Raw genomic sequence first — 25,751 nt, 5'->3', positions numbered from 1 at the left:
ATTTGACATTTAACGGTGATATGTTGGCATGTGTTGATCTTCATGAAATATGTGAGAGGTCAGTCTTTTGTATGCATGTCCGTTTCAAAGAGTTGCTTTTATGGTGGTTTTGCGGACAGGTAAGAAATCAACGCAGCGATGGCACAGATGTACGTTATGATTCCAAACACGATGGAGAGCACCGAGAGCCAGAGAGCCTGGCGAGACGCTGCGTTGGCCCCCTGAAAATCCCCCTGAGCCGATGCCTTGTTGGTCTGAGTAAAAGAGGAGACGAGACACTGAGATAAAGATTAGAGTGAAAAAAATAGGAGAGAACAGCATTTATCATCATTTGTCAATGTCCTCCCTGGCCTACACTTTCCTCTTCCACTCATTCCAATCTCACGCTAAGCCCATATTATGTTCCATCTCCAAATCACACCCAGCGATTGCAGCTCATTCATCATTTTCTCCTCCTTCCTTCCTTTCTCTCTCCCTCTAGTCCTTGCCTTTGACTCTGACCCCTGTTTTAGGCAGCACTCAACAATATTGGAAATCTATCACCTTGAGGTTTCTTGTTATGACTCTAATTAAACCTTAACGAAGGCCATTGATCTGATCAAAAGGCCTTTGCAGCATGCTGCCAGTTAGCTTTGCAAAAGTGTTAATGGGATTTCTTTCTCTCCTGCACTGCTGGAGGGATGAGTTTATAAAATAAGGGAGTCTAGAGATATTTGTGTAAGGGGTATTTTAATACTACCATAAGTAACTGTGGCTAATAAGTTCTTTTTTTCTAGCAATTCTGACTTTTGGGTGACCAGTCATCTGACTTCTGAATAATCAGATTTAATAATTTTATCCTGTTTCTTCTGTGGTGAGGGGCCAGAGGTGTTGGCCAGATGAGCGCATGGATATGGTTAAGGTTAAGGTTAAGGTTCTTTATTTGTCACATGCATAGTTATACAAGTATAACACAGTGACGAGTAGAAAGACAGCCTTGTACATTTACTTAGGCGCTTTAATAACGCACAGTACTTTATTTAAATATTTCCACATTAACATCAATCAATAACAGCAAAATTAAAGTGATATGCACAACAATGAGTCAAAAATTATGATTGAGCATGTATGTGATTCTAAAAAGTGCCGTTTAACATAATAAGCACATTTAATCCTGGAAATAGCCTTCGAAGGGAGGGTAGACCCTGGACAGATCGCCAGTGATTCAATTTTTTTCTGTTTACATTTTGTATCTGTTAATTAAATTGTCATTAAATATGTGGTGTGCAGATGCTGAACACTTATAGGAAAAAGTTGTGTATGAATAGTATAGTTTGCTTAGAACAGCACATTTGCAGTTATATTAACTTTAAGTTTATTCATTTTTAATGTGGTATCCTGTTAGATTTCTGCCCTATACATCTGGACTGGATATATCCCTGCTGAAAGGCAGACATTATACATATTATAGTATACATATGGTAGAAAGAGTGACTTTATTATTCAATAAATGTAGGCAAAACACAGTACATGTTGTTTAAACCAGTGAGCTCCAACGAGCAGTTTTTATGCGCTGCAATGAAATATTTATGTAAATATTGATTTAAAGACAAAACCCCAGTACAGGAATACTATTATTTCTTCTTCTTAGTTTGGTCATGGCTCTATGTATTGCTTGATGCAAAGGTTGTAAATACATATGCATGCCCATTAAATTAAGCAACACATAATGAAAAAGATACATAAGGACAGAGGTCAGTGGTTTTTTTCAAGCTTATGTCTTCAAGAAATCAATGTGAAGAAATCTGAGTTATGATACCAACAGAGACCATATTATAGACAACTGTGATTCGGATTTGATCTAAGTGTTTTATCTAAAGTTCTCAGCTTTGTACTATTTCAGAAGTGTGATTCTGCAGGTGTAATCTCCTTGTCACAGCTCTCCTCCATAAATCCTTCACTTGCACAACACTAAAGAACTGGACTCGTTGATCGTCCACACATACTGCAGAGGGTAAAAACTCACCCTCAGCTGTGAACGATAGAGCCAAGTTGTATCTTGTCTGCTCAGGACTGAGGGTGTGTCTGTGTGTTTGTGTGTTTGTGTGTGTTCGTATACCTTCTGTGAAAGATAGAAGGCAGCGATGCCCAGGGGCCAGAAGCAGCAGAGCATGGAGAAAAAGGCCAGACCCAGGTAGTCCTGAGGGATCATCAGAGGGAAGTTGTTCTCACTGTCTGTATCACTAAAATCATCGATGGATGAGTCCTGGGATTCAAACAGAGTGCGTTTAGGTTGAGTTCAGGATAGAAAGCGATAACATACATTATAAAGAAATACTTTTAGGGTGATTTGTTTTTGTTTGGGCACATTTTCAGATATTTGTCTGTGAGATTTCAGCCTTCACAAAAATGCAGTAGGTATTACATTCATTTCATTTTCCTGCAAATGAAAATTACACTGAAACTTTTCAAATGTAAGGTACTGTGCAAGGACGGTGTGTAAAGTGAATAAAAAAAACATTTTGACTCAAAGATGTTTGTTTCAAAATGAGTCTCAATAAAATTTGTGGGTTAAGAGAAAAACTGAGACTTTGTTTCTAGAGAGGAATACATATTTCTGAAGATCCATTTCATGGATCAGTACTGCTGCAGCCTTGTCAACTTCCTTCAGTTTATTTCATCAAGGTGCCAGTGCACAGGTGCATAAGTAAAAAACAACCTTGCTTTTTTGTCATTTCTGTAATCTACCTCTTTGTGTCCATCTAACAAAGATACAGCTTGTTGTCTTAAACATACAAAGATGATCTACTCCAACATTAAGTGAAACACGCTGTTTCTCTTATGTTCAAGTCATCCACAACAACTAAAAACTTTGCTAGTGTCTGAAAGATAATGTGATTGAATGGGGTTAGTCTGGATATGCACTAGCTCTGCTGACCGCGGGGCACTTTATGACTCATGCATCTTTTTTGAAACAGCTGCATATTGAGTCTGACTTGCTCTCTCACAATGACCCTGTCATACCACTTTGGTCATTTTACTTTGTGTAAGAAACAGTTGTACAATTCCAAAAAAGGCTTTTGTTATATTTTAGTAACTGTTCTGTAAACCAGCAGCAAACACAGACATAAAGTGGTTTTTTTTTTTTACTAAACAAAATAATTTATTTAAAGCTTGGAACACAGGGCTATTTCTATTATGCCTGTTCTATTGGTCAAAAAAAATCTTTCTATAGTTGGGAAGTATTTTTATAGACATAAAATCCTTTTTGTGTTGATGAGAAGCAGGGAAATCAATTTAAGCCTGTGCTCACATGTAAAATCAATCAGGATGCGACACTTATTTTTCCATAATGTTGATCATGGAGCAATCTGTGAGTTTCATGTGTCAGTTTAAGTTCTTTTATAAAAACAATTTGAAGTGAAGCAAAGTAGAAGATGTTGTCTTGTGCAGATTTAAGGTCACTGCAAGGTTTTATTCCCACAGGCCCAGGACTCTGCATCACTGCACTACTGCCAGCATTCAGAATGAGCTTAAAAAATATTTTACACAAGCTCTCCTTTTGTCCTTGGGGAACAAACTCTTACCTAAACTTTGTGGCAGCCAGCTGCTGTCGATTTTAACGGTGTGTAGTGCTACTGTGTATTTGTGTTTTTACTTGCATTCTTAATCAAAGTAATAATCATTAAACATCCCTTAGCCTTTTAGTTCTAGTTATTTAAAAAGCTTTTACTTGACCTTGATGTGAGACTAAACAGTACAAACACTAACATTATTTATTGGTGACATTTAGAGTATGTATTATTTTGTTGACTGCTGTTGGCATCTCGTAGCTAATTTATATTTTACTTTATGATGGGCTTTGCTCGGTGGTCTATGACAGCGGTCCCCAACCTTTTTTGCGCCACGGACCGGTTTATGCCCGACAATATTTTCATGGACCGGCTTTTAAAGTGTCGCGGATAAATACACAAAATAAAACTAGTACCGGTACCGAAAAAAAGAAGATTTATTCATAACACACGTGAAAAGACCCAGGAAAACCGAGTAAACAATAAAAATTATAACAAAATAAAGCTGAAAACCGATAAAAACCCTGAAAACCATACATTTCACAACTGAGCCTCAACTCTCGCGGCCCGGTACCAAACGACTCACGGACCGGTACCGGTCCGAGGCCCGGGGGTTGGGGACCGCTGGTCTATGATATAGAACTGGCATCTTCTATCAGCACTATGGTGTCATTACCTGTTATGCAGCAGGAGAGCAGCTTTATGTAATCTGGCTTTTTGACAGTAAGCATTCAATTGCTGCTTTGCTCGCATGTCTATTTTAAGTTCCTCTTTGGTTTCCAGAACCTACACTGACAGTATGAGGCTCCATTGCTTTTTCTGTAGCATGTTTCAGGAATGAAGAGGATCTGGTTGAGCTGAGGATGAGAATGATTTGATAAAACTAATATGGGCATCTACATGCAAACTTTCAGGTTTGTTACTTTTGAAACTTAACAGACAAACAAAGGACTAATTGAGAAACTAATGCTTACTTTCAGACCTATCTAAATATTCCTGAATCCTCTGTTTGAACAATAGCAGGAAAATTTGTTGACCTGCTTTTATTTCCTGTACGGTTGCACAAGCTCTGTTGTCGGTACAAAAGAAGAAAGAGAAGACATTTTTAAGTGTCTTACATCCAGTGATGGGAATAACGGCGTTACTTTCTTCAGTAACGAGTAATCTAACTAATTACTATTTCTATCGTTATAACATCGTTACCGTTACTAACAAGAAAATGCGGTGCGGTCGCGTTACTATTTTTCAACAAACAGATGGTTGAAGCTGTCTTAAGCTTACCGCAATTTATATCAGTTCCACGGAAGTAGCTGTAAGTAATCTGGACGCTACAGCTTTAAGCAGCAGCTTTAAGCAGCTGTTTGACTGAAGAAGAATAAAGTAGTCGTGCTAAGCCAATCACATGACCACTTCAAGATGACAAAGCAACAAGGTGATATATACCAGTTTTTAAATTGTGCTGATAGGCCACGTAAAACCAGAGTCATGATAAACAATATATACGCAGCGATTTTTCCTCAATAGTTTCGCCACGTTTACTGTCTAAGGACAGCGCAGCGAGCACTCTCTGCTTATGACAAAGAAAAACAAACAAACAAAAAAAACCTGCCCTTTCGTGTTGGTGGAAAAATGCACCATGCCGACCAATCAAAAATGATGTGGCAACATGACATTTTGTTGTTTAGGGAGAGGGGGAAGTTTTAGGAGTGAGGGTGAGAGAGAGAGAGAGAGAGAGAGAGAGTTTTGAGATGTGAGAGATTTGTGACGTTTAGCGTGTTTGGAGTGTGTAGTTAATGTGTCGTCTTGTGTAGTTAGTGTGTAGTGTTGTGGATAGTTTTGTGTTGTGTGTCAGAACAATGCTCAATGAAAACAGTAGGAGTGATACACCTGCTGCTGTCAGACCTGCAGGTATCAGGCTGTGATGTTCTCCTTTATAGTGGACAGAAATATTTGGAGTGGCACAAATAATTTGTGTGGCATCCTGTTGAATGCAGAACAGCTGATTGTTATGTAAATAGTTTGAAATGGTTATAAAAAACGCTAAAAGGTAAATGGTTGCAAATAACTTTGTTGTCTGCAAAACTTTTGCATATGATTTTAAAATTGACAATTTATATTTGCATTTAAAGTTATGAAATATTATCCATAAACATGTTTGTGGTTGTTACAGTAAAAAATATAACTTTTTCTACTCGGATTTTATGTTTGAAATGTGGTTAAAAATGGCCAATTATACCCTGGACCCCAGAGGGTTAAACATTTTTTTTTAAGTAACGCAATAGTTACTTTTCAAGTAATTAATTACTTGTAGAACCTTGTAACTCAGTTACTAACTCAGTTACTTTTTTGAAAAAGTAACTAGTAACTATAATTAATTACTTTTTCAAAGTAACTTGTCCAACACTGCTTACGTCAGAGTCAGGGAGCAGGTCATCCTCATCGTCCATGCTGTAGGATGCACTGTGGAAGTCTTGCGTCTCAGCCAGCAGCTTCCTCTCCAGTGTTGAACCTGGCCGAATGTCCACAAACGTGGTCTCCAAGTAGTCTTTGTTGAGCAGGGCATCTGTGTGGCCCCAAATGGGGGCTGCTGGGTAAAAGGACTCCAGTGTGCATGGTAAGGAGCAAGGATCCAGTAGCTGCTGTTGCTGAAGCTCAGGGGGATGTCCACAATAGCCCCTCCATGTTAATGGAGGGTAGGCCCTGTCCTCCTCACACTTAACCAAGATTCCCTTGAACAGCCCACCTGGGGCCTGTCCAGTTCCAGGTCCCAGCCCCGGCCCTGGTCCCCAGTTGTTATTGGCACTTTCTCCCAGAAGAGGGTGCTCCAGCTCATCTAGATTCTCCATCCTTTCCTTTTTAATACCAGCCACCCAATAGGTGACCACATCAACAACCAAATGCAATCTACAAATCGGTCAACAGAGCTTCTCCCTGAAGAGTCCAATGGGCTTTCAGTATGCAAAGGCAGCTGCTTTGCTGGCTTTAGTATTTCAGTGATAATCCATCTTTAATCCTATTCTTTAATTTTTCTCTTGTTATAGGGCTTGGCCCTGGGGCCAACAAAGCATGCCAGATTTATGTCAGAGTGAAACAAGCAGTGGTAGCTTTGTCCTGTGAAATGTTCAGCTGGAGTGACGTTGGATAATTCAAAAATGTCCTCTCTTCACATGTCATAAACAATTCTTTAAGGACTTGATGGTTCAGGCTTTGGCCTGTGTCTTCCATTTCACATGGCCGCGTCAGTTCGTATTTGCTAATGGTAGCTACTTTTGCTTTCACGCACTATGAAAATCTCGAATCTGACGATGAAAGATCTCGATTAGTGCTAGACAGTTTAATAAAAACAACGTGCAATGGAAATTCAGTGTGACTGTAGTGTGACTGAAAAACTCTTTCAATAAAATATTATGACGCACTAATCTAAGCACACTGACTAGGCAACGGTGTAAAAGCTTCAGATGTCAATCTTTCCTCAGTTACACAATGAAAGAGGGCAATTAGTTAGGAGTTGACAAGAATAACTTAAAAGTCTTTCCAGCTGTCATTACATACAGCAAAGTGTTTGTTCCTCTGCAAGAGTGTGAAAAAAGTGAACTCAAACTGCTTTCAAAAAGAAGCAGTGCCCCTTCAGATGACTAAACTGTCACACAGTGGGGCGTTCTGAAGCATGAATATACACAACCTCCGGCAGCAGTCAAACTAGTGGAGCAACAAACGGATTGGGGCCATATTTGAGGGCAGTTAATCTGTAAAACCAATGAGGCTCCAAAAATAGAATCCTATGAAGCACATCCGCAGGTCAACAGGCCTGTGAACATGCCTGTTCCTTTGTTGTTGCTGCAGGAAGCGATAATGAAGAAATAAAAGTCCTCTAGTGTTGATTTATTGCTGCGGGTTGGCTACTTGGTATGGCAGCTCTCCACTGGGACATGCAATTTTAATGCTTAGCATCCACCTTAAGAGGGTTTCATTCAGGATAGATGAGGACGAGGAATCTCTCTATCCAGATCGCCAGTTAGGACGTTGATGTCTGTTAAGAGAAGAACAAGGTCACACAAAATATTTATACTCTCCACTTTTACTCATGTTTAGTTTGCGAGGGTTGTGGGCTCAAGCTACTTAAACTCCTGATTCACATGCGCGCAGATAACTTCATACAGAAAAAAAGATGCACTCTTATTATATATCAACCCTTTTTTTTTTTACTCCAGTAAAAAAGAATCTCACTGTGAGACTGTGAGTCTTGATCGATTTACTTAATAAGCTCCCAGTAGAGCAGAGGATTAGCGTGATTTGAAAGGTTGCCTATGAAAATGAACCTTTCCCTTATGCACTTAGTAAAAAAAAAAAAAAAAAGAGTCTTTCTGTTGGTTACATAGGGATTTTTTATATTGTGTATATATCCGTATTTTTATGAATTGTAGCAGGTATGGCTGAGGAAATGTTGTCTTTCTTATAGGATTTTTACTCTTACAGGAACCAGAGTTTTATACCAGTTTCAGCCATATATAAAATCTCAGTCCAAAAAGCTAAAAATTCCTTATGGTTAAATTGTGAGTAAAATAGCGAGGAGTGAAAGTACTTCTTTTCTGCTCCATTCTGGTCCATTGTGGAGCCTGAGCTGGTAACTTTCCAGTACTTTTCCAAAGATTTAGTCAATATTATAAATATGTAAACATCAGTTAGACACTTTCGACTGTTGTTGATGGAGGGGCACAGCTGCTGTCACTGTATTTATGTATTTTGATACAGCTACACAATGTAAAAATTGTGAATTCATCAACATGTAGCAGTGTGTAACAAGCCTATGCGCTTGTTCAGGTAGACAACTCAAGCTGTGTTGCGTCATTCACACACAACATGTCCCAATATGTTGGTCTATTTAAACACCAAACTTTCCAGTATTCCTCTTTAACATGTCATTGCATGCTTTTGAAATCTCCACCCTCTCAACATCTATTTCCAGAGAAATGATTGTTTATTCCTTCCCATTTTCTATTTGTGTCTTACATTCAGTTGCTATTACTGGGTGGAACCACCTTTGCCTTCAGAACTGTCTTAAATCTTCTTGGCATAAAGTCACAAGGTGCAGGAAATATATTTTTATTTTTTGGAAATAATATCAGAGATTTTAGTCAGTATTGAGATGATAACATCAAACAGTTGCTGATTCAGATCTGTAAGCTGAACATCCATGAAGGGAATCTCCCTTTTTAACGTGCTCTATCGCAATGAGATCTGATAACTGAAGCCCCCAGGGAAGAGGCCATTTGAGTTCAGTGAGGTTATTCTCATGTTCAAGAAACCAGTGAGTTGGTTTGAGGTGATGATATTTTGTGCTATGGGAATTTATCCTACTGGAAGCAGCCACCAGAAGATGGGCACGTTGTAGGCATAAAGGGATGGACATGGTCAGCAACAACTCAGGTAGGTTGTGCAATTAAAACAATGCTCAGCTGGTACTATGGGCACAAAATGGTCAAAGAAAATATCCCCCACACCATTACACCATCACCACCAGCCATGTGGCCATTCTCCTCTGACCCCTGGCATAAACAAGGTATTGTCACCCTGAGAACTGCTGCTCATTGGACATTTTCTTTTCTTTTTTTGGATCATTATCTGTAAACTGAGGAAGTTGTATGGGAAAATCACACCAGATTAGCAGTTTTGGAAACAATCAGACCAGCCATCTGAAACCAGCAACCAATTCATGTCACTTGTTCTAATTCTCAGTTTGAACTTTGGCAATAACACTTGAACTCTTGAAAGTGATTACATGGTTAAATGCACTGAGCTGCTTCCATGTGACTGTCTGATTATATATTTGCATTAGCAAGCAGTTAATCAGGTTTAAATAACATATAATAACATATATTTTAAGTTACTGCTGACTATATTTTGTGGGAAATCACATTCCCTGGCTTTAGGTAAGCTTGTTTTTTTCCAAGAGAAATTGGATGAAATAGAAGCGATTCTGAAGTTTTTCAACTGTTCACACATTTTAGCGACATCGGAGATCTTTATCCAGTGGACTGCAATGCATGATCTGATATCCCTACATCATCATCAGTTAATATGTAATATGTAAACTGTTAGTTATTTGTCTGAAATGGAGAAATTAAGCTCATGTAAAACTGACTTTTAATTTTCTAAAGTAAGAATATCTCAAATTAATCAATCATAATTAAATGGTCAAGATTTGCTACTGTCAGGTGACAAGCAGGAAGCGATGTAAAAAAAAAAAAGTCTTTGTATTGTGTGTTAAGAGTCTTTTCATTCCCGGCAGAATAACAAAGTGTCATTTCAACAAACAACATAATATCTCATCAGTAAGTATTCATTCTGCACGGTATATTACTTCACAGGCTCAAGATCAATTCTGTGACTCACTGCACGCTTCACCGCACCACACAGGGGGAAAAATGGATTAATTGGGTGTCTTTGGGCTGGCGTATGCTGAGGGCTCCATTTTCTGCTTGCCTTATGGAGGCTGAGTGATTGTTCAACAGAGTGACGTCAGCAAAAGCTCTGTGCAAACTGCCTTCCTCTCCTAACACATACGCACACATCTGGACATATGGTGCATTTTGCACACACGCTCATGTAACACTAATATTTGTAGCACTTCACCAGCCTCCCCTCTCCCTTCTGCCCCCTCCCAATTGCTGCAGCTTCATTCCAGGAGAGATGCACTCAGCTTTATTACACCCTCTCCCTCCCTCCTCCACCTCTGCCCATCCACCATAAAAAGACTTCTGTCAGCTGTATTATAAGCCTGCCTCCTTTTCTGATTCTGCAACGCTCATAAAACATCCAGTCAGGTAGAAGGAAGGTTGCAAGGACGCTGCCGTATATCACCGGCACCACTTTTACAAGAGACCCTCTTCTCTCTCTCCCCATCTCTGTCCTTTTAGTCTGGTGTTTTGTCATACACATATACAAGCACGCATCTTCTCAGCTCCCTCCATATCCCTCTTCCTTTTCTTTGATCTGACTCTGTTCCTTTTTTATAATCCAGCCAATACTTTTGGCAAAGCCACTGTACTAAACTTAAAACGTGTCTCTTTGAGTAGCATTTCCACTTACTACATGAAAAGACAGCTTGTTCTTAAGACATCGAAATATGCAACTAAAGTGAAATATTGCCTTAAACCCCTGTCGTGAAAGTAGAGAACTGTTGCTGCTGACTCTTACACAGATTTTCAGCGACTCTGCAGTCTTTTTGACACACACTGACTCGCTGTCTCTCAGCATACATTCACATTCTCACTGGAAGTAACGGCTGCAATATTTCATCCGATACAGATCAAGATGCAGATACAGTGAACACACTCATGGGAAAGAAATAGCATAGTGGCTGTAGGAAATTGGAGCTGTAAACGCTTGCAGACTGTAATAAAAAGGCATCCTGAAGAACAGCGATGTCAGGCTGATAAGGCCAGAGCAGGCTCTGAGATACGCCAAATGAAATTCTGAAAACGCAAGCGGTGGTTAAATGGCCCTATTGATTTCATTTCCAAACTCTTTTTCTCCCTTTTGCTCTTCCTTGATCTGTACAGAATGACTGAGGAGAGGAGAGGAAGCTGAACAGAAAAGATAAGCAAAAAAACAGGCAGGATCGTCAAGAGCGTCGCACAGCACATGAAGCTCAAAGTAACACCATGTTCCTATGGAAACACATTCACCATGGAGTGGAGTGCTCACTGCAGGATAAATGAAGCAGAGGCTAATTTGCCATTTCAGTACTGTTCCTCTGCTTGGCTTGATAATAACTGGATGGGATAATTCCAGCATTACTGTGCCTTCCAGTAAAAATGTAACTGTCATTTCAGAGTGCAAAAGATAGATAATTTCCACAGAATCACTCTGTAATAACAAATGAGTGCAGTCATGCCAGACACTGGGAATACTTAAACCCCCTGCGCAGAATGTGTGTATGACAGTGTGAGCTCATTAATCGGTCCATGGCATGTCCTGCTCTAACACACACACGGACACACACAGTCATTTAGTTTGCCTCACAAGACATGCATTCACAAACACACTTTGCAGTCCATTGCAGCCTTGCATCACCTTGCCCTTTTAGACACACAAAAACAAACCCTTTGAAGCAGTCCATGCCAACCAGCCCACATGTTCATGTACACAGCTGCACCATAGTCAGATTGTCTCTTTTCACACACATACACGCACTGCTCGCACAGCTGGTGCTCATGTGCAGTGAGGCCCAAGAAATGAGAAGTTACCCATCTGTACTACGTTGCACATTGCTCCAGCATCTCTGCGGAATATGTAGTATGTTGTAGTCAGTCATCTGAAATATGAATCTGAACGCATCATAGGACACATTCCACAGAGATGCGCTATATTTCTCAATGTGCTGCTATTTGTGGTAAATGTGTATATAGTTTGTGTTGTTTGTGGAAATGCTTTCCACATGAATAAATGAATAATGGTTTATGTTAATGTTACTGTGTAATAACATTTCACCATTTAAGATAATGTTACTTGTTTGTGCTTGCCGAGCAGTTACATATCAAACAGTGTGTGCTAGTAATTTGCAGTAATTTTGGTACTTGTCATGTAAAATAAAATGTGAAAATCTGATGAAAGAGCATTAGAAAACACACACAGTGAAACGCTGCACTACAGGGAGATGATTAGAGACATTTTTAAACAAATCTGCAGTTTCAGCTGTAAACCACTTACTAAAGTGTGTGAATGTGAGAGTGAATGAATAGTGGTATTGTAAAGCGCTTTGAGGGTCCTGAAAAGCGCTATATAAATGCAATCCATTATTATTATTATTAAAGATGCAAAATAACAAAAATTAAATCCAACACATTAATTTAAGATTCCTGTGCTTTAAATACAATGTTAAAAATGTCGTAATTTATACAATAAAGGACCTCAAAACATTGTAGTAATAGACAACAATTAAAGTATACACCTAACAGCCAGTAAGACCAGCATAAAAGTATTAAATAATATTTTTACACTCCAAAATAGTATTTCTGATTTCTTGAATTCCTAAACCCCCTGAAATATTATCTGACCGTTTTTTATTCAGTAAAGCAAGTTTCATTTTACCTATGCCTGCGCAAATGTGTGTACTAAACAAGACTGCACAGATGTCATTCATACTGTGTTTACATCAACTGTCCTTCAGTGTAATGACCTGTACACCTGTATTTTTTATCTGTGGTGTGTGTATGTGTACTAGTGTTAATCTCAATATGGTCACAAAATTCTGTCAGGATCCACCTTAAAACTTTAGAGAAAAAGCTGGTTCACAAAAAGTACAGCTTTCAGGACTTGGCTTGTCATGCTGTACTTGCTGGAATGTTTATGATTAAGCGCTAATGTAAGCCTTTGAGGAACAAATATAAATCAGTGTGTTGCAATGCAATAATGACTTGATTAGAAAATTAGTTTCTTGCAGATGAGCAGCACGGTTTCTTACATAGTTTCATTATCATCATCATCACAGACCGAGGGCATGGTGTGTGCACCACCCACCCCCCGCAGAGAAAAGACCTTCTCTTAATTAGGACTGCTGACAAACAAAAAAACAAAAAACCAAAAACCCAGAACACCCTGCATGTCTTTTGAAAGCACTTGGGCTAGGTTTTTTAAGCAGTTTCCCACCGGACATTTTACATTTAACACTTAAACTGATCTGCCAATTCAGATGCTGGCTGAAGGCTGAAAGAGCTTTAGATGTACTAGCTAAATTAAAAACAAAAACAAAAAGGAAGTGGCTTTTATCAGATGGTCTCCGTGACTCTGCTACGGTGCTCAATACTGCACAGTAGGCTTGCTATACAGCGATAAATGGCTAAAGAAACGTTAACAATGGAGCATATATATATATATATATATATATATATATATATATATATATATATATATATATATATATATATATATATATATATATAACGAGCTCCCACTGTGGTTGAAATACTGTCAGCCTGTTCTTCAGAGAATTACATACATACTGTACATGACAAACATAAACCCTCTAAATAAATTAATAATAAATATTAAATAATATTATTACTGGTTCGACCGTTTTTATCTATCCAGCTTTCTGTCTTTTCATCCTCTGACTTTTAAAAAAGGGGGGTTGAGTGTAAGTAACACCGGAATTTTCTTTGAATATTTCCTCACCTTAACGTCGGAAACTCTGATCCGTCCTGTCCTCGAGGTGAGTCCCGGTGGAATCCAGTGTCCCAGTTTTAACAAGTCCACAGGGCTGGATGCTGTTACACAGGGATCTTGCGCTGTTCTGTTCGCCTTTTCACGTGGGAGGGTGCAGAAAGCGTGTACATTTCAGCGTATAGCTAAATACGAGCACTCGTGTTTGTGTGGGAGTGGGACGTGTGCGCGGAGTTACAGTCAAACTTGTCAGTATCCCATCAGCGGTTCCTATGCGGCTGTGAATGCATGTGGATGTAGCCGTTAATACACCTGTGCAACCTGGCAGCAGTAAACGTGCATGCTTAGTCAAAGGCTCCCGTTTCCCCAATACAACATTTCCTATCGTATCCCGCTCAGTCTCTCCCCTCTCACGGAGAAAGGAAGGGCCTTGCTGTAGTTACACCACGTCAACTTTCTTCTGCCACACTCAGCTTTTCTCTGACTTTCCACATTGAAGCATCTCTCTCTCTCTTCTGCTCCTCCACCCCCTCTGTCTTCTCCCTCTCCTTATTGTCTTTTCTCAGCGCTTCTGCTACCATATTATGGCGGAAAAACTGGGTCCTAAAGCCTGTTGGTCCTCACCCTGTATTTGATGTGTTTCAATTACTCTCAGGCCCTCTTAAGCTTAGTAAGAGAAACGTGCACATGCAAAGTGAGGACATTTGCCTTTTCTTACTTCTTTAAGAGGATTACCAGGGTCAAGACTTGATTTTGGGTTGGAATTAGGATTTGGGTTAAGACCAGGGATCTAGCGGGGAGGTTTAAGGTTAGCCTTAGCAAAACAAATGTATGTCCTTTGGGATGCCATTTGATTTGAGCATTCTGGACAGGCTGAAAATACAATACCCGCAGGCAAGGTGCAAGTATGAGATGAAAAATCTCATTTATGTTGCTGCATGTAGCAAACACAAAAGTGGACACAGGCAGCAATCAAAACAGAGAGGGAACAAAAACTGAGGGAGGGGGAGCCAGAGGGCGGTTGATTATTATGCAGTTGCTTTCTTTAGGCCTATCTATATATGTGCTATTCCAGAGTGGAGGCAGTGAGATGCCCTCCGGCAAGGATGACTCCACTTTGTGTCAGTCCTTTAATGTCGGCTTCACCCTGTGACCCACTTTAGTCACCCAGGCCAGCTCACATTAAGATCTCCAGTCAGAAATAGTCTCAAGATGCAAAAACAGACATTCCTGCTTTGGGCCATGCCTATTTTGCCTTTTTCAGGGGAGGCCATGCAGGATAAAGTTCATGCATTTCTGGACACTAGCAGTCAATGAAATCCACAGGGCTTAAGCTGAGTATTTAATGAGGTACGCTGCTCTTAGCTCGAATCCCCCTCCCCCTGAAACGGTTTAACCTTTTAGTTGTTTTTGTTCTTGCTTTTTGGTTCTTTCCAGGCAGTCAGCATAGCCACAATGCTGCCTATCTGATGCTTCGTTTATCTTTGCCTGTCAGTGTGACAAGCATCCTCTCAGTCCAGTCCATCATGAAATAGAGATCAATATGCTCTCTTTAGTCTGAGCACATCCTCGCACATTCGCTCTATTTTCCTGCTTTTCCTTTATTCCACCATTCCTTCTCTCTTCCTTCTCTAGTTTTCTCTCATCATCTTTCTCCATCTTCTGCTCTATTTTAGCTGAAATATGCAGAGATAAGGATTAAGGATAGGCAAGGTAGGCAAGGAGATACATACAATTACTACTGGAAACCAGTGTGTCTTTTGATCATGTTAATTGATAATAAGCTTATAACCTTTAATATGAAAGTTTGAAAACAGCTGCACAACAAAATATAATGTTTTTGTCACGGTTTTGTTTTGGTTTTTTTTGTTTGATTTTTTCTCATCACTTCCATTTGGATGCTAACTTCCTAAAAAGAAGAAGAAGCAGAAGGAGGAGAAGAAGGTCCTTCATTTTTCTATAATTGTGCATTTTGTTTTTCAAGTTTCTCATGATTCTGGTTGGCCTCTATGTGCAATGTATTTTGACTCCCCCCTTAACGCATTTGTTTGCTTTACAAACTGGTTTCCCATGCATGACCCCAAGCTTGTGGATTAAAGACTTAGATTTCAGACTAACCTGGTTTCTAGTATTCTGTGCTTGGATCCTGTCCTCACTGAATATGCACAATGCTCAGTAAAATTAGTGGGATTTGAAATTTTGGCTTAAAATATCAGATATCAGTGTCTTTAGCCTGAAGTGATATTATTTCTGCACTCAAATTCTTTTTACCAGTGGAAGTAAAGAAAAGATTGCAAAAGTACTACATATACATATAAGAATTTGGAAGCACTTGAATAAATAATGGCATCAGCCTCTTTAAATAATTCAGTTTTAACCAAAATTCTGAACAAAGAAAGACAAAAAGAAACAACACCACACACAGTTCTTTGTAAAGGCTTGATTACTATTTCTTCTTACAAATATTTATCTGTACATCCATTTTCTTTTGCATATCCAATTCAGAGTCACAGTTGGGCTGGAGCCCATTCCAGCTCTCATAAGCAATGAGGTGGAGTACACCTAGGCTAAGGTGCCAGTAATTATCCATCCATCCATCCTGAAGCCTATCCCAGCTATCATAGGGCGAGAGGCAGGGTACATCATGGATTTAGAGTCACCAGTAAACCTCGTGTACATGGCTTTGGACTGTGGGAGGAAGCTGGAGTACCCAGAAAGACCCCACACAGACACAGAGAGATCCTGCAAACTCCAAAGAAAGGCCTGATGTGGCTGGTGGATTCAAACCTAAGATCTTCTTTCTCTGAAGCAGTGGAGCTAACCACAACACCACTGTGCTGCCCCACAAATATTTAAGCATTTAAAAAATGATATCAGCTTCTCTGCACTGCACTGCACTACAATTCACCCCGACTGGTTTTGTATGTGTCAGTTGCATACCAATATCCGCTGTTGATGAGAAAGCCCTTATCACCAAGCCTGTCACTTTTAACAAGCAGGTTTGCAAATAATGAGCTAACAGTGGATTAAGACAACTTCCAGATGAGAAGGCGATGACCACAGCAGCAACAGCATATTTACACATACAGCAGTGTTTTCAGGAATGCAGTTCAATTACTACATTTTGTAATAAGAAGAAAAAAGATGCAACTAGAGCTAGGATTGGTATTTTAAATAAGTTTGTTTTTCTCCTTTAGAAGCGCTGTGGCAGCAACAGCGCTACAGAGTTAGCCACCTCAGCAAAACCTGTAAGGGAGAATAAAGGAGGGAGAGAAGGAGGAGTGTAGTATTAGCAGAGAGCCTGAGGTGGTAAGTAGCACAATAGGGAAAACACAGCAAAACTAATACTCCCCAAGGAGGGAAAACCACATCACTCTAGATTTCAAAAACATAATTATTGACGGAACATGTTTTGTCTGCACAGGTGGCTTACAGCATCAGATTGCCTTTTCCAATATAAAGGGCAGAAAACATGAGCAGGAGTGATCAGGATGATCTTCGCTCAAGCCTGCTGTTATTTTTGCTTTGAAAGAGCTCCAGGGGACATATTGATGTTTTAGCAAGATGTAATCTATTATTCTTGTTACAGAAAAAAGGCTAACAAGAGATGTTGTTTGTGTGCCAAGCACTTTGGGCGAAATGCAAATGCAGCAGCTCAATCTTCCATCAGGGCTGCACACAGCTGATGAGGGATGATTTGTGTGTGCATGCGCTGCAGTACTGCTGGGTTTTACACACCAGCAGAGGGGAAATGCAGCCCTTGTACATCCATCCCTCCATGCAAGACAATACATGAAGAAAGTTGGCGCTCATGACTCTCATTTCTATCCATGAATGTTCGGGCTCCACTCTCTGCCTCTGGAGAGCTAAATTATTTATGTTACATAGGGAAAGAATTGCTTAGGGATACAACAACAATCAAAATGGCACTCAGCATGTGGCACAAACACACTCACACAAAATGCAAGGATGTTTATGATAAACACAATTTGAATATGGACACATGCTTTAGCGATAGTATTAAGTATTATCATGCTCATAATTGTAGCTATTTTGACTGGATGAGTGAGTGAATTCTCAGGAACACAGATTAATGTTTCATTAATGTTTGAGCTTTGAGGGGGACAAAAGGTGATGCAGTGTTGCTTTGCATTGAAGAGAGCTCGGTGATCAATAGTTTAACATAGCAGCTTGTGATGTAAACTGTTCTAATGGGATGGAAGTTTCATCACTCATGATGCATTTTGTCATGATCCTGGTGAGTGTCTGTGTTTTCCTGCATCCGTCTTGTGAGTAGAGTTCTGGTTTCTCACCTGTTCTGCTCACCTGCTATCCATCGACGGCAATCAGCGTTCGTCAGCTACCTCATGGCGGTAACCAAGCCTCATTGCTTCTTGTCTTCATGTTTATTCTTTGTATTTACCATGATTTTCCGGTGCCTTCAGTTACCTCAGTCTGAGGTGATTCTTGGCGAACACGAACAGACTTTACAATTTCTAACAATGTAAAACCATTAGTGATAAACAAGGGGATGTTCTGGCTACTGTATTGGAGCTCAGGTCTGATTTTGCTCCTGGTTCCAATTGGTCACCTCGTTTTTTTATTGCCAACTCCTCTCCCTGCTCCCGAGGGATTCATTCTGAATTTTCCACTGCTGCTTTTCTGAAAATCATGCTGGTGTTTTTCAATGCAGTCTCCCTGTTTTTCAATGCAGTCTCCCTTCTAAGGGGAACTCAGTCGGTTCAGGGGTTTTCTATTGCAGTGTTCTCTAGTGTTCGGCGGCTCACTGTGCTTTCCTCAGTTCACAACAAATATCAGGACCTCCAGGAGATCTTTAGTAAGGACAAGGTGTTGTTTCTTAGATCTCACAGGCCTTATGACAGCGCCATTGAGCTCCTTCCTAGCGCCCCATTACCCTCTAGCAGAATTTACAACCTGTCTAGGCCCAGGAGGAAGGCAGTGGAAAACTATATTCTTAAGTCATTGGCAGCCGGCATCATCCGTCCATCCTCTTCCCTAGTAGGTGCAAGACATGGGCCAACTCCCACATCACGGAAACACCTTCACCTGTTTCTCGGTTTCGCAAACTTCCACTGACATTTTATTCGGAGTTACAGCCAGGTAGCTGCGCCACTCACCTCACCTCCACTAAGATTCTACTCATCTGGTCCCCAGAAGCCAAAGCAGCCTTCCTTAAATCAAAACAACAATTCACCTCTGCACCCGTTCTGGTCCACCCCGATACCACGAAACCATTCGTTGTAGGGGTAGATGCCTCAGACACCCGCTCCCAAGTATGTACCAGGACAAAAGGTATGGCTTGCTGGCATCCTTCTCAAATCACTCTTCTGCAAGCCTACTCCACGCTACATTGGACCATATGAGATCCAAGTCATCATCAGTCCTATGTCAGTTAAAATTAAACTCCCTGCCTACATGTGCATACATCCCAATTTCCATGTTTCTCAAGTCAAGCCAGTGCACTCCAGTTCTTTGTCCCCTTTGACACATTAAAAAGCACATTTTATTACAGTTAGAATTTCTGGTATCAGTGAGATCTTAAGAAAAATTCGTCCAACTTTACACTTTTTAATCTTATTGAAACCTTAGCAACATGACCTTATGGGTTTAGGTCTATTATCAAAACAGTCATATATCAGAAAGTCATTTTAATACAGGGTCAATGTTATATAAAAGATCTAGTTTAAAAGTAAAAATCATCATATTAAAAATAAAATCCAGCAAAGTGGGACATTAACCGTTACAGTCCATCACTCAACTTCCCAAATTTAAAAAAAAAATTGAACTTCTCCTTTAAATCTGGTAACTTTTTATTCAGGAGAAAATGCAGGCACTGCAGCCTGAATATGCTAAAATGCCCCTCAGAGAATAACAGTTATTTGCATGTCAAAGTATGAATCTCAATGGTGAAGCTGTAGCAAAACCATTAGTAGAGAGCTGAGTGTTATCCTGGCTGCCAGTTTTTTCAACAGTGTTACTGTAACCAAAATGTAATAAATGCAATAAACAAAACCAGCCTAAGACCAGAATGATTAGATATTTAGTGGAAACGATGACTTAGATTCTATGTCCCAAATGTATCTGAAAAATATAGAGTAATACAAACAATTAGGTAGAATAGGACATTTTTAAAATCCCTTATTAAGCCATGAGACTAACCCTGAAGTAGTTGTTTATTTAAAGACACATGTGGGACAAACCTAAAGCTGTGGACTACCTTTTATTGTGTCTGATATCTCATTTCATTAAGACCCAGAAGTGATTTATGAATGTTAACAGTATGCAATAGTGTACATAGCCCAATTTTTATGACCAGATATGTGTACAAGTTTCTTTATGTTTTTCAGTATTAGATATAGAGTTTCCCAATATAGGTGGTATTGTTCACCTTTTGAGTCTCTGTATGAGTGCTTGTGTGTCCATGTGTCATCACAGCAAAATGTGGTCTTAGAGACATCTAGCAGTTGTAGTGGGAAATATATCAAAGGTGGTTTTGAGCACTTTTGTGGGTGTTTGCCTGACAGCTGGACTATCTGTGGACAGATTTTGGAAAAACAAAATTGCAGTATCCATGTAATCGGCTGCTGCTCCAGGGTAAAAGATCATTGTCAATTAAAGACACATATGAACGTGCACCTGAAGCTCCACCATGCCTAGTGCCTTACAGTATTATTCCTGTGGCTTTCTATTTCTGTGACGAGTCTACAGCAATCGTGCTTTGTTGAATAAAATTACAAATATATCAAAATGTGTCATTAACACATACTTCATCTGAAGGCTCAGTGGGCAGCCATGGGCAGAGCTCCCGAAGAGTGCTTCACAGCAATACGGAAGCCTGCACTATTTAACAGAGGTCACCACACAAAATGATATTACACAACTCTGCTTGGCGCTCTCTCTCTCTCTTTCTCTGTTTCTCATCTTCTGTGGTGCACTGTGATATATTTTCCCAGATGCAGCAAATTTTCCCACATCTTCCTCCTTTTATTCATTAACCTAGCGGTGAACTGAAACAGCACCTCATTATGAACATTTGAAAGGGACAGTGTAAGAGCCACTAATCAGATCAGACAGCAAATAAATACCAGAGCATGCACACATGCCAAGAAATGTTCAGTACACACTCATCCCTGCATGCGCGCACATGTGCACATATACACAACTTTTGGGGAATTTTGGCTGGATTTCTATTAGTGTAATGAAATTGTGGTAAGTAATGAAATAAATGCTTAAGTGCCAATTCAAGAGTAATTGATTTACTTGAGAGGGGAGGCTGAATAAAGAAAAAGCTTTTTCTTTTTCTTTTTGTCATTTTTATGCACGTGACATCATGATGGGAAAGGGGGAGGTGTGTGTGTGTGTGTGTGTGTGGGGGGGGGGGGGGGGTTAATACAGAGGAAGAGCAAATAAAGATAAAAGCAGACAAAGACAGAAACATCCAAACAGACAAGATGAAAGATGGGGGATTGGACAGGAGCCTCAGGTCTGAGGTCTTCTGGCAATTAAAGTGATTAATATCCTCCTGCCGAGGAAGTGATGGGAATGGGGGGTGTTTGGTTAATGGAGTCAGATTAAGAATAATTGTTGCTCAGACAGTCTGTCTGTAAAGGACTAAAAGAGGCTGAGAACACCCAGAAGAGACAGGGTTAGAAGCAAAGATTGTTCACATAAAGTCATGATACCTAGAAGCTCTGTGTGTATCCTGATGGAAGAGGAAAATTGAGAAATATAAAATGACAGAACAATGATAAATATAAGGGGCAAACAGAAGCTTTTGTGGAATTTTATGTTTTTCCCCTCACCAATCCATTCTGGCATTTGTTCTTGAAGCCCCTTAATGAGCACCAGATCCAACACCTGAGTGCACCTTCTTGTCAAAGCATCAGGCTAACAAAATACACTCATCAGTAGTGTTATTTACAGCGATAACAGTCAACCTTTCCACTTCTTTTCCAGTTTTGTTTTTAATATATTTCCATCTATACATTGCAGAAAGGTGGTAAGCAGTGGAGAGGCCTTAAGGTTTCAGTAGAAATTAGTTTATGCACTGAATCAACTGCTTGACTGACGCAGCATCTTAGTTTTATTTGTTGTATTCATAGCAGACTCAATCCCAGTGGATTAATGGATGTAATCTGAGTGTGCTCCAGGCTAGTTGGTGATGTCATCCTGACTCCTCTTCTTCTTGCTTGTCTCCTTAGGGAGGCCACAGAAAATCATCTGCCTCCATCTCATCCTATCCCCAGCATTCTCCTCTGTCACATCTACCTTCTGCATGTCTTCTTTCATTACATCCATGAATTTTCTCTGCATTCTGTCTTTTTTTTCTATTCCCTAGCAGCTCCATCTTCAACATCCTCTATCCAGTTAATCTACTATCCCTCCTCTACACATGTCCAAACACTCACAGCCTTACCTCTCTGACTGACCTCACCTGTCAGTCTGCTCATCACCACTGCAACCAGCAAGGGTCTCAGAGCTGATCCCTGATGTAATTCCACTCCCACTTTGAACCCATATGTTACTTGTACACACCCCACCACTGTCTTGCTGCCCTCATACATGTTCTGTATCACCCTCAGTTACTTCTCTGCCACTCCTCACTCCCTCATACAGAACCACGGTTCCTCTCTTGGCACCCTATTATATGTTTTCTCTAGATCCATAAAGACACAGTGCAACTGTGACCTTCTCTATACTTCTCCATCGACACTCTCAAAGCAGACATCAGATCTGTAATGCTCTTTCTCAGCATTAAGTCACACTTCTGCTAGCTGATCATCACCTTCCTTCCATCTTTTTGATAAAGGGTCCCAACAACTCTTTTATCAAAATACATCTGAGGATCTAATGCGGCTGAAAATATTCACTAACTCAACTTCTTCCTATAATGGAGTTCAACAGGCACCTTCCCAAATTAGGTTTTCTCAACTGTATCATATGATTGGATATTTAATATGAAAAGGGATATTACACTTTCACTGCACATCCTTCAATTCATGATTGTCTTGTTGTTTTTTATCCATTCCATTTATGACCCTTTATGCAGCATTACCACTTCATATTTATGTGACGTCATGCCAGTAGGGAATTTCTGCTCAGGCAGTGAGGGCAGACAAAGGGAACGGAGGAAGAAGGGGGAGGAAAGAGATGAGGAATGAGAACAATATGTGTTAGGTTGGACCTCGCTGGAGTGAGAGCTGAAGTGAAATGCTTCCCCGTGGGAGAGAGAAAGTGAAAAGAGGACTTGCTTGTCTTGTAAATAAAAAATTTGTAAAAAAATGTGAAAGAATGGATGGGGTGACTGAAAAAATAAAGGACACACATAGGTAAGAGAGACGATAGTGAGAGAGGGTTGTTCCTGGTTTGGAGCAAAGGAGATATAGGTTGTTGTAAGAGAGGGTTTTTACCACTGCAACCCTTGCTTATAGCTTCCTCTGACGTACTTGTCGTCCTGAAGGCCTGAATGATTTATTAAAGTGAGGAGTGGCAGAGAAGAGGGCAGCCAGGCGAGCTCTGATTAACTAGGGGAGCAAGGGAGGACAAGCACTCCTCTATTATTCATTACTCCACAGGAGCACAGAGTGGGAACACAGGAAGAATGGATGTGGTAGGGAAAGAATGAAAGAAAAAGGCGGAGTGGACATATTTGCATGGATCTGTCTGCTCACCTCAGTGTCTGATTGAGAAAGAATGCAGAAATACAGGCACATGTGCGTGCATGCATGCAAACAAGTCCACATGCCAACAGACACTAACATGATGTCCCTTGAAGGCAGTTGGCTGGCTGTCACACATAATTTTCACAGAATACGAGAAGACGTCAGTACAGTTCTGATAGCTGAAAAACAGATATGCATATTTGTTGCTGCACTGTAGTGCTAGAAAAGCAAATGTATACTCGTTTGTTGTTCTTAAATAATGAAGCAAAGCGTTCCCCAAGTTCACGCTGAAGATGCTTTCCTGCCCTAAGTCACCCAAAAGACTAACAAAGAAGGGCATCTGATTAATACCTCAAAGGTAAAAACATATAATATTGATGCCCTTTGGGTCAACTGGTTGCTCTGGTTGAAAACTGTGTGTTTGTGGGTATGTGTGTTCTTATAAATGATTTTATACTTTTTCGCAAGTAAAAGTGATTTATTCTATATATTTTTTCTCTTTTGGACATTATCGGAACAGATTTTAGATTATATCTGTTGACTCAACATACTCTCAATCACTCAGGGTATGAATCACATTTTTCATGGCTAGTTGCTCTATAGATAATCGCTACATTTCTCCGCAAACAGAAAACTGCCTGCTGTGTCGTTTTACACCTTTTATGTCTCTTCATTTAATTTTTTCATCCAGTTCTAACATTTATTGTCCCTATTTTTAGTAGATTTCCTTCAGCTTTCTACTTCACTTTGTGACAGTAAAGCTCACTTTCTCTCTGTGTGATTACGTTCTTATATGTCTGCAGCAGTAAAGGGCCAGCCTGCTATGTCAAGTAGTGTTGCCAGACACCGATTGGGAAATATGCTCTCTGAGAAAGCCAGCTTGTCTGAAACCATTATATGTGTGTGTGCAGGTGTGCCACACTCCTCCGACAGCAGGCCACGGCACTAACAGTTCATTTTGGTCCATCGTGGTTATAATGGGGTTTAAATGAGGCAGCAAATGAGTTCTGCTTGAAGAGAATTACTGTTCTGCAAAGAAGTCTTCACAACGTCAGATGCAGTTCTTTTACCAGTGCAGGTCTTGCAAAGAGATATGGGTTTGACTGAAGACTTGTGATTATATGCAAAAGAAAAAAAGGGGGTTTTAGACTTTTCAGAAACAGAAATTACTGCAGAAAATGTTGTGCTTTGTAAACCAAAGCATTGGCTGCAGAGGAAGGCAGTGTTTAACCATTAGGTTCAAACTTTCAGATTATAATTACTACACTGAACTGTGCTGGGTTTAACAATGAGGGGGACTATTAGTTTATGTGACAAGAACTCATTATTTATAAAATAGCAGTATCAATTTTAAATGTAAAGAACAAAACAAAACCGCGATTATGAAAACTGATGAAATGGCTCAACTTGCTCATCAGCTTGCTGCAATTTTATCTTTCTAGAAACCAAAAGAGTGAAACAGCTTACAACAACATCTTACCTCATTGAGTTGCTGACTTAAACAGCTTCTTGTTTTTTAATTTAAGACGAAATGATTTTTCACTGCATCATGTGTTCCTGCTCTATACCATGGCCTTCTAGCTGAGTTGAAGATCTATTTCAGTGAAACATTATGTATTCTGCCACAGGCCACTGGACATTTCAGTTCACTTAAATCACCTGAATTATTCACCAGACACACAGCATTAGTTCATCACAGCTGTGTGTGTGTGAGAGAGTTAACAGTGATGCTGTATATCCACTAACTGTATGTCATTATTATCATGTTTGTATAATCTGCATAACATGAAACATTTAAAGAAAACAGCAGTCAGCTTCAATCAGTGTTGGCAGTAATTGTCCTCAGGGATTGTGTTGAAGAATACAAGCGTTGGTGTTAATATCAGTGCAGATAGTCTGTAGATCAAAAGATGCAAATCAGAGTTAATTTAAAAAAAAAAAACCTGTTCATCATGCGTGTAGCTTTTTCGGTAATTACACTTATTCATAAGAATACAGTTAACTAATTCATTAAATATCACAGCAGTCCTGTGGGTGCTCTGTGGTGTAAAAGCAAAAAGACTGAAAAAGACCAGGGAAATGAATGCAACTTCAAATAAGAAGAAATAAAAGAAATTAGCAGATGTTTTTCCATGTATAATGTACAGTGTGGGATAATGCTGCAGACCAGCCTTGAATGGTGCTTTGTCATATATTACTATATACAGTTTTTGCTTGCAAAACATGCAGCTGTTGAAATACTTAATAATACAATGCCATCTGTTGGTCAGTAAGGGACATTTCAAAATGGTATTTTCAAGTAACAAAACTCCAAATACAGCACATTTTAAAGAAAAGGCAAAAACAAAAACAA

At 39.8% G+C, this 25,751-nt stretch overlaps 1 protein-coding gene across 1 annotated transcript in view; it reads right to left on the bottom strand.

Annotated features, from left to right (window-relative positions):
• Positions 1-14,272, bottom strand: part of LOC309687163 (2-oxoisovalerate dehydrogenase subunit alpha, mitochondrial-like) — a 32,607-nt gene extending 18,335 nt beyond the window's left edge. Inside the window, exons 1-3 of the mRNA XM_082501907.1 lie at positions 13,728-14,272; positions 5,963-7,581; positions 2,099-2,245 (exon numbers count right to left, since the gene is read on the bottom strand). Coding sequence (XP_082358033.1) covers positions 2,099-2,245; positions 5,963-6,397 — 582 coding nt within the window. The 5' untranslated portion in view covers positions 6,398-7,581; positions 13,728-14,272. The remainder of the gene's footprint in view (positions 1-2,098; positions 2,246-5,962; positions 7,582-13,727) is intronic.
• Positions 14,273-25,751: the final 11,479 nt, after the last annotated feature.

This window comes from Aulonocara stuartgranti (assembly GCF_965226115.1).
Source record: "Aulonocara stuartgranti genome assembly, chromosome: 14".
NCBI classification, from domain to species: Eukaryota; Metazoa; Chordata; class Actinopteri; order Cichliformes; family Cichlidae; genus Aulonocara; species Aulonocara stuartgranti.
This window is presented reverse-complemented; position numbering and strand designations above follow the sequence as displayed.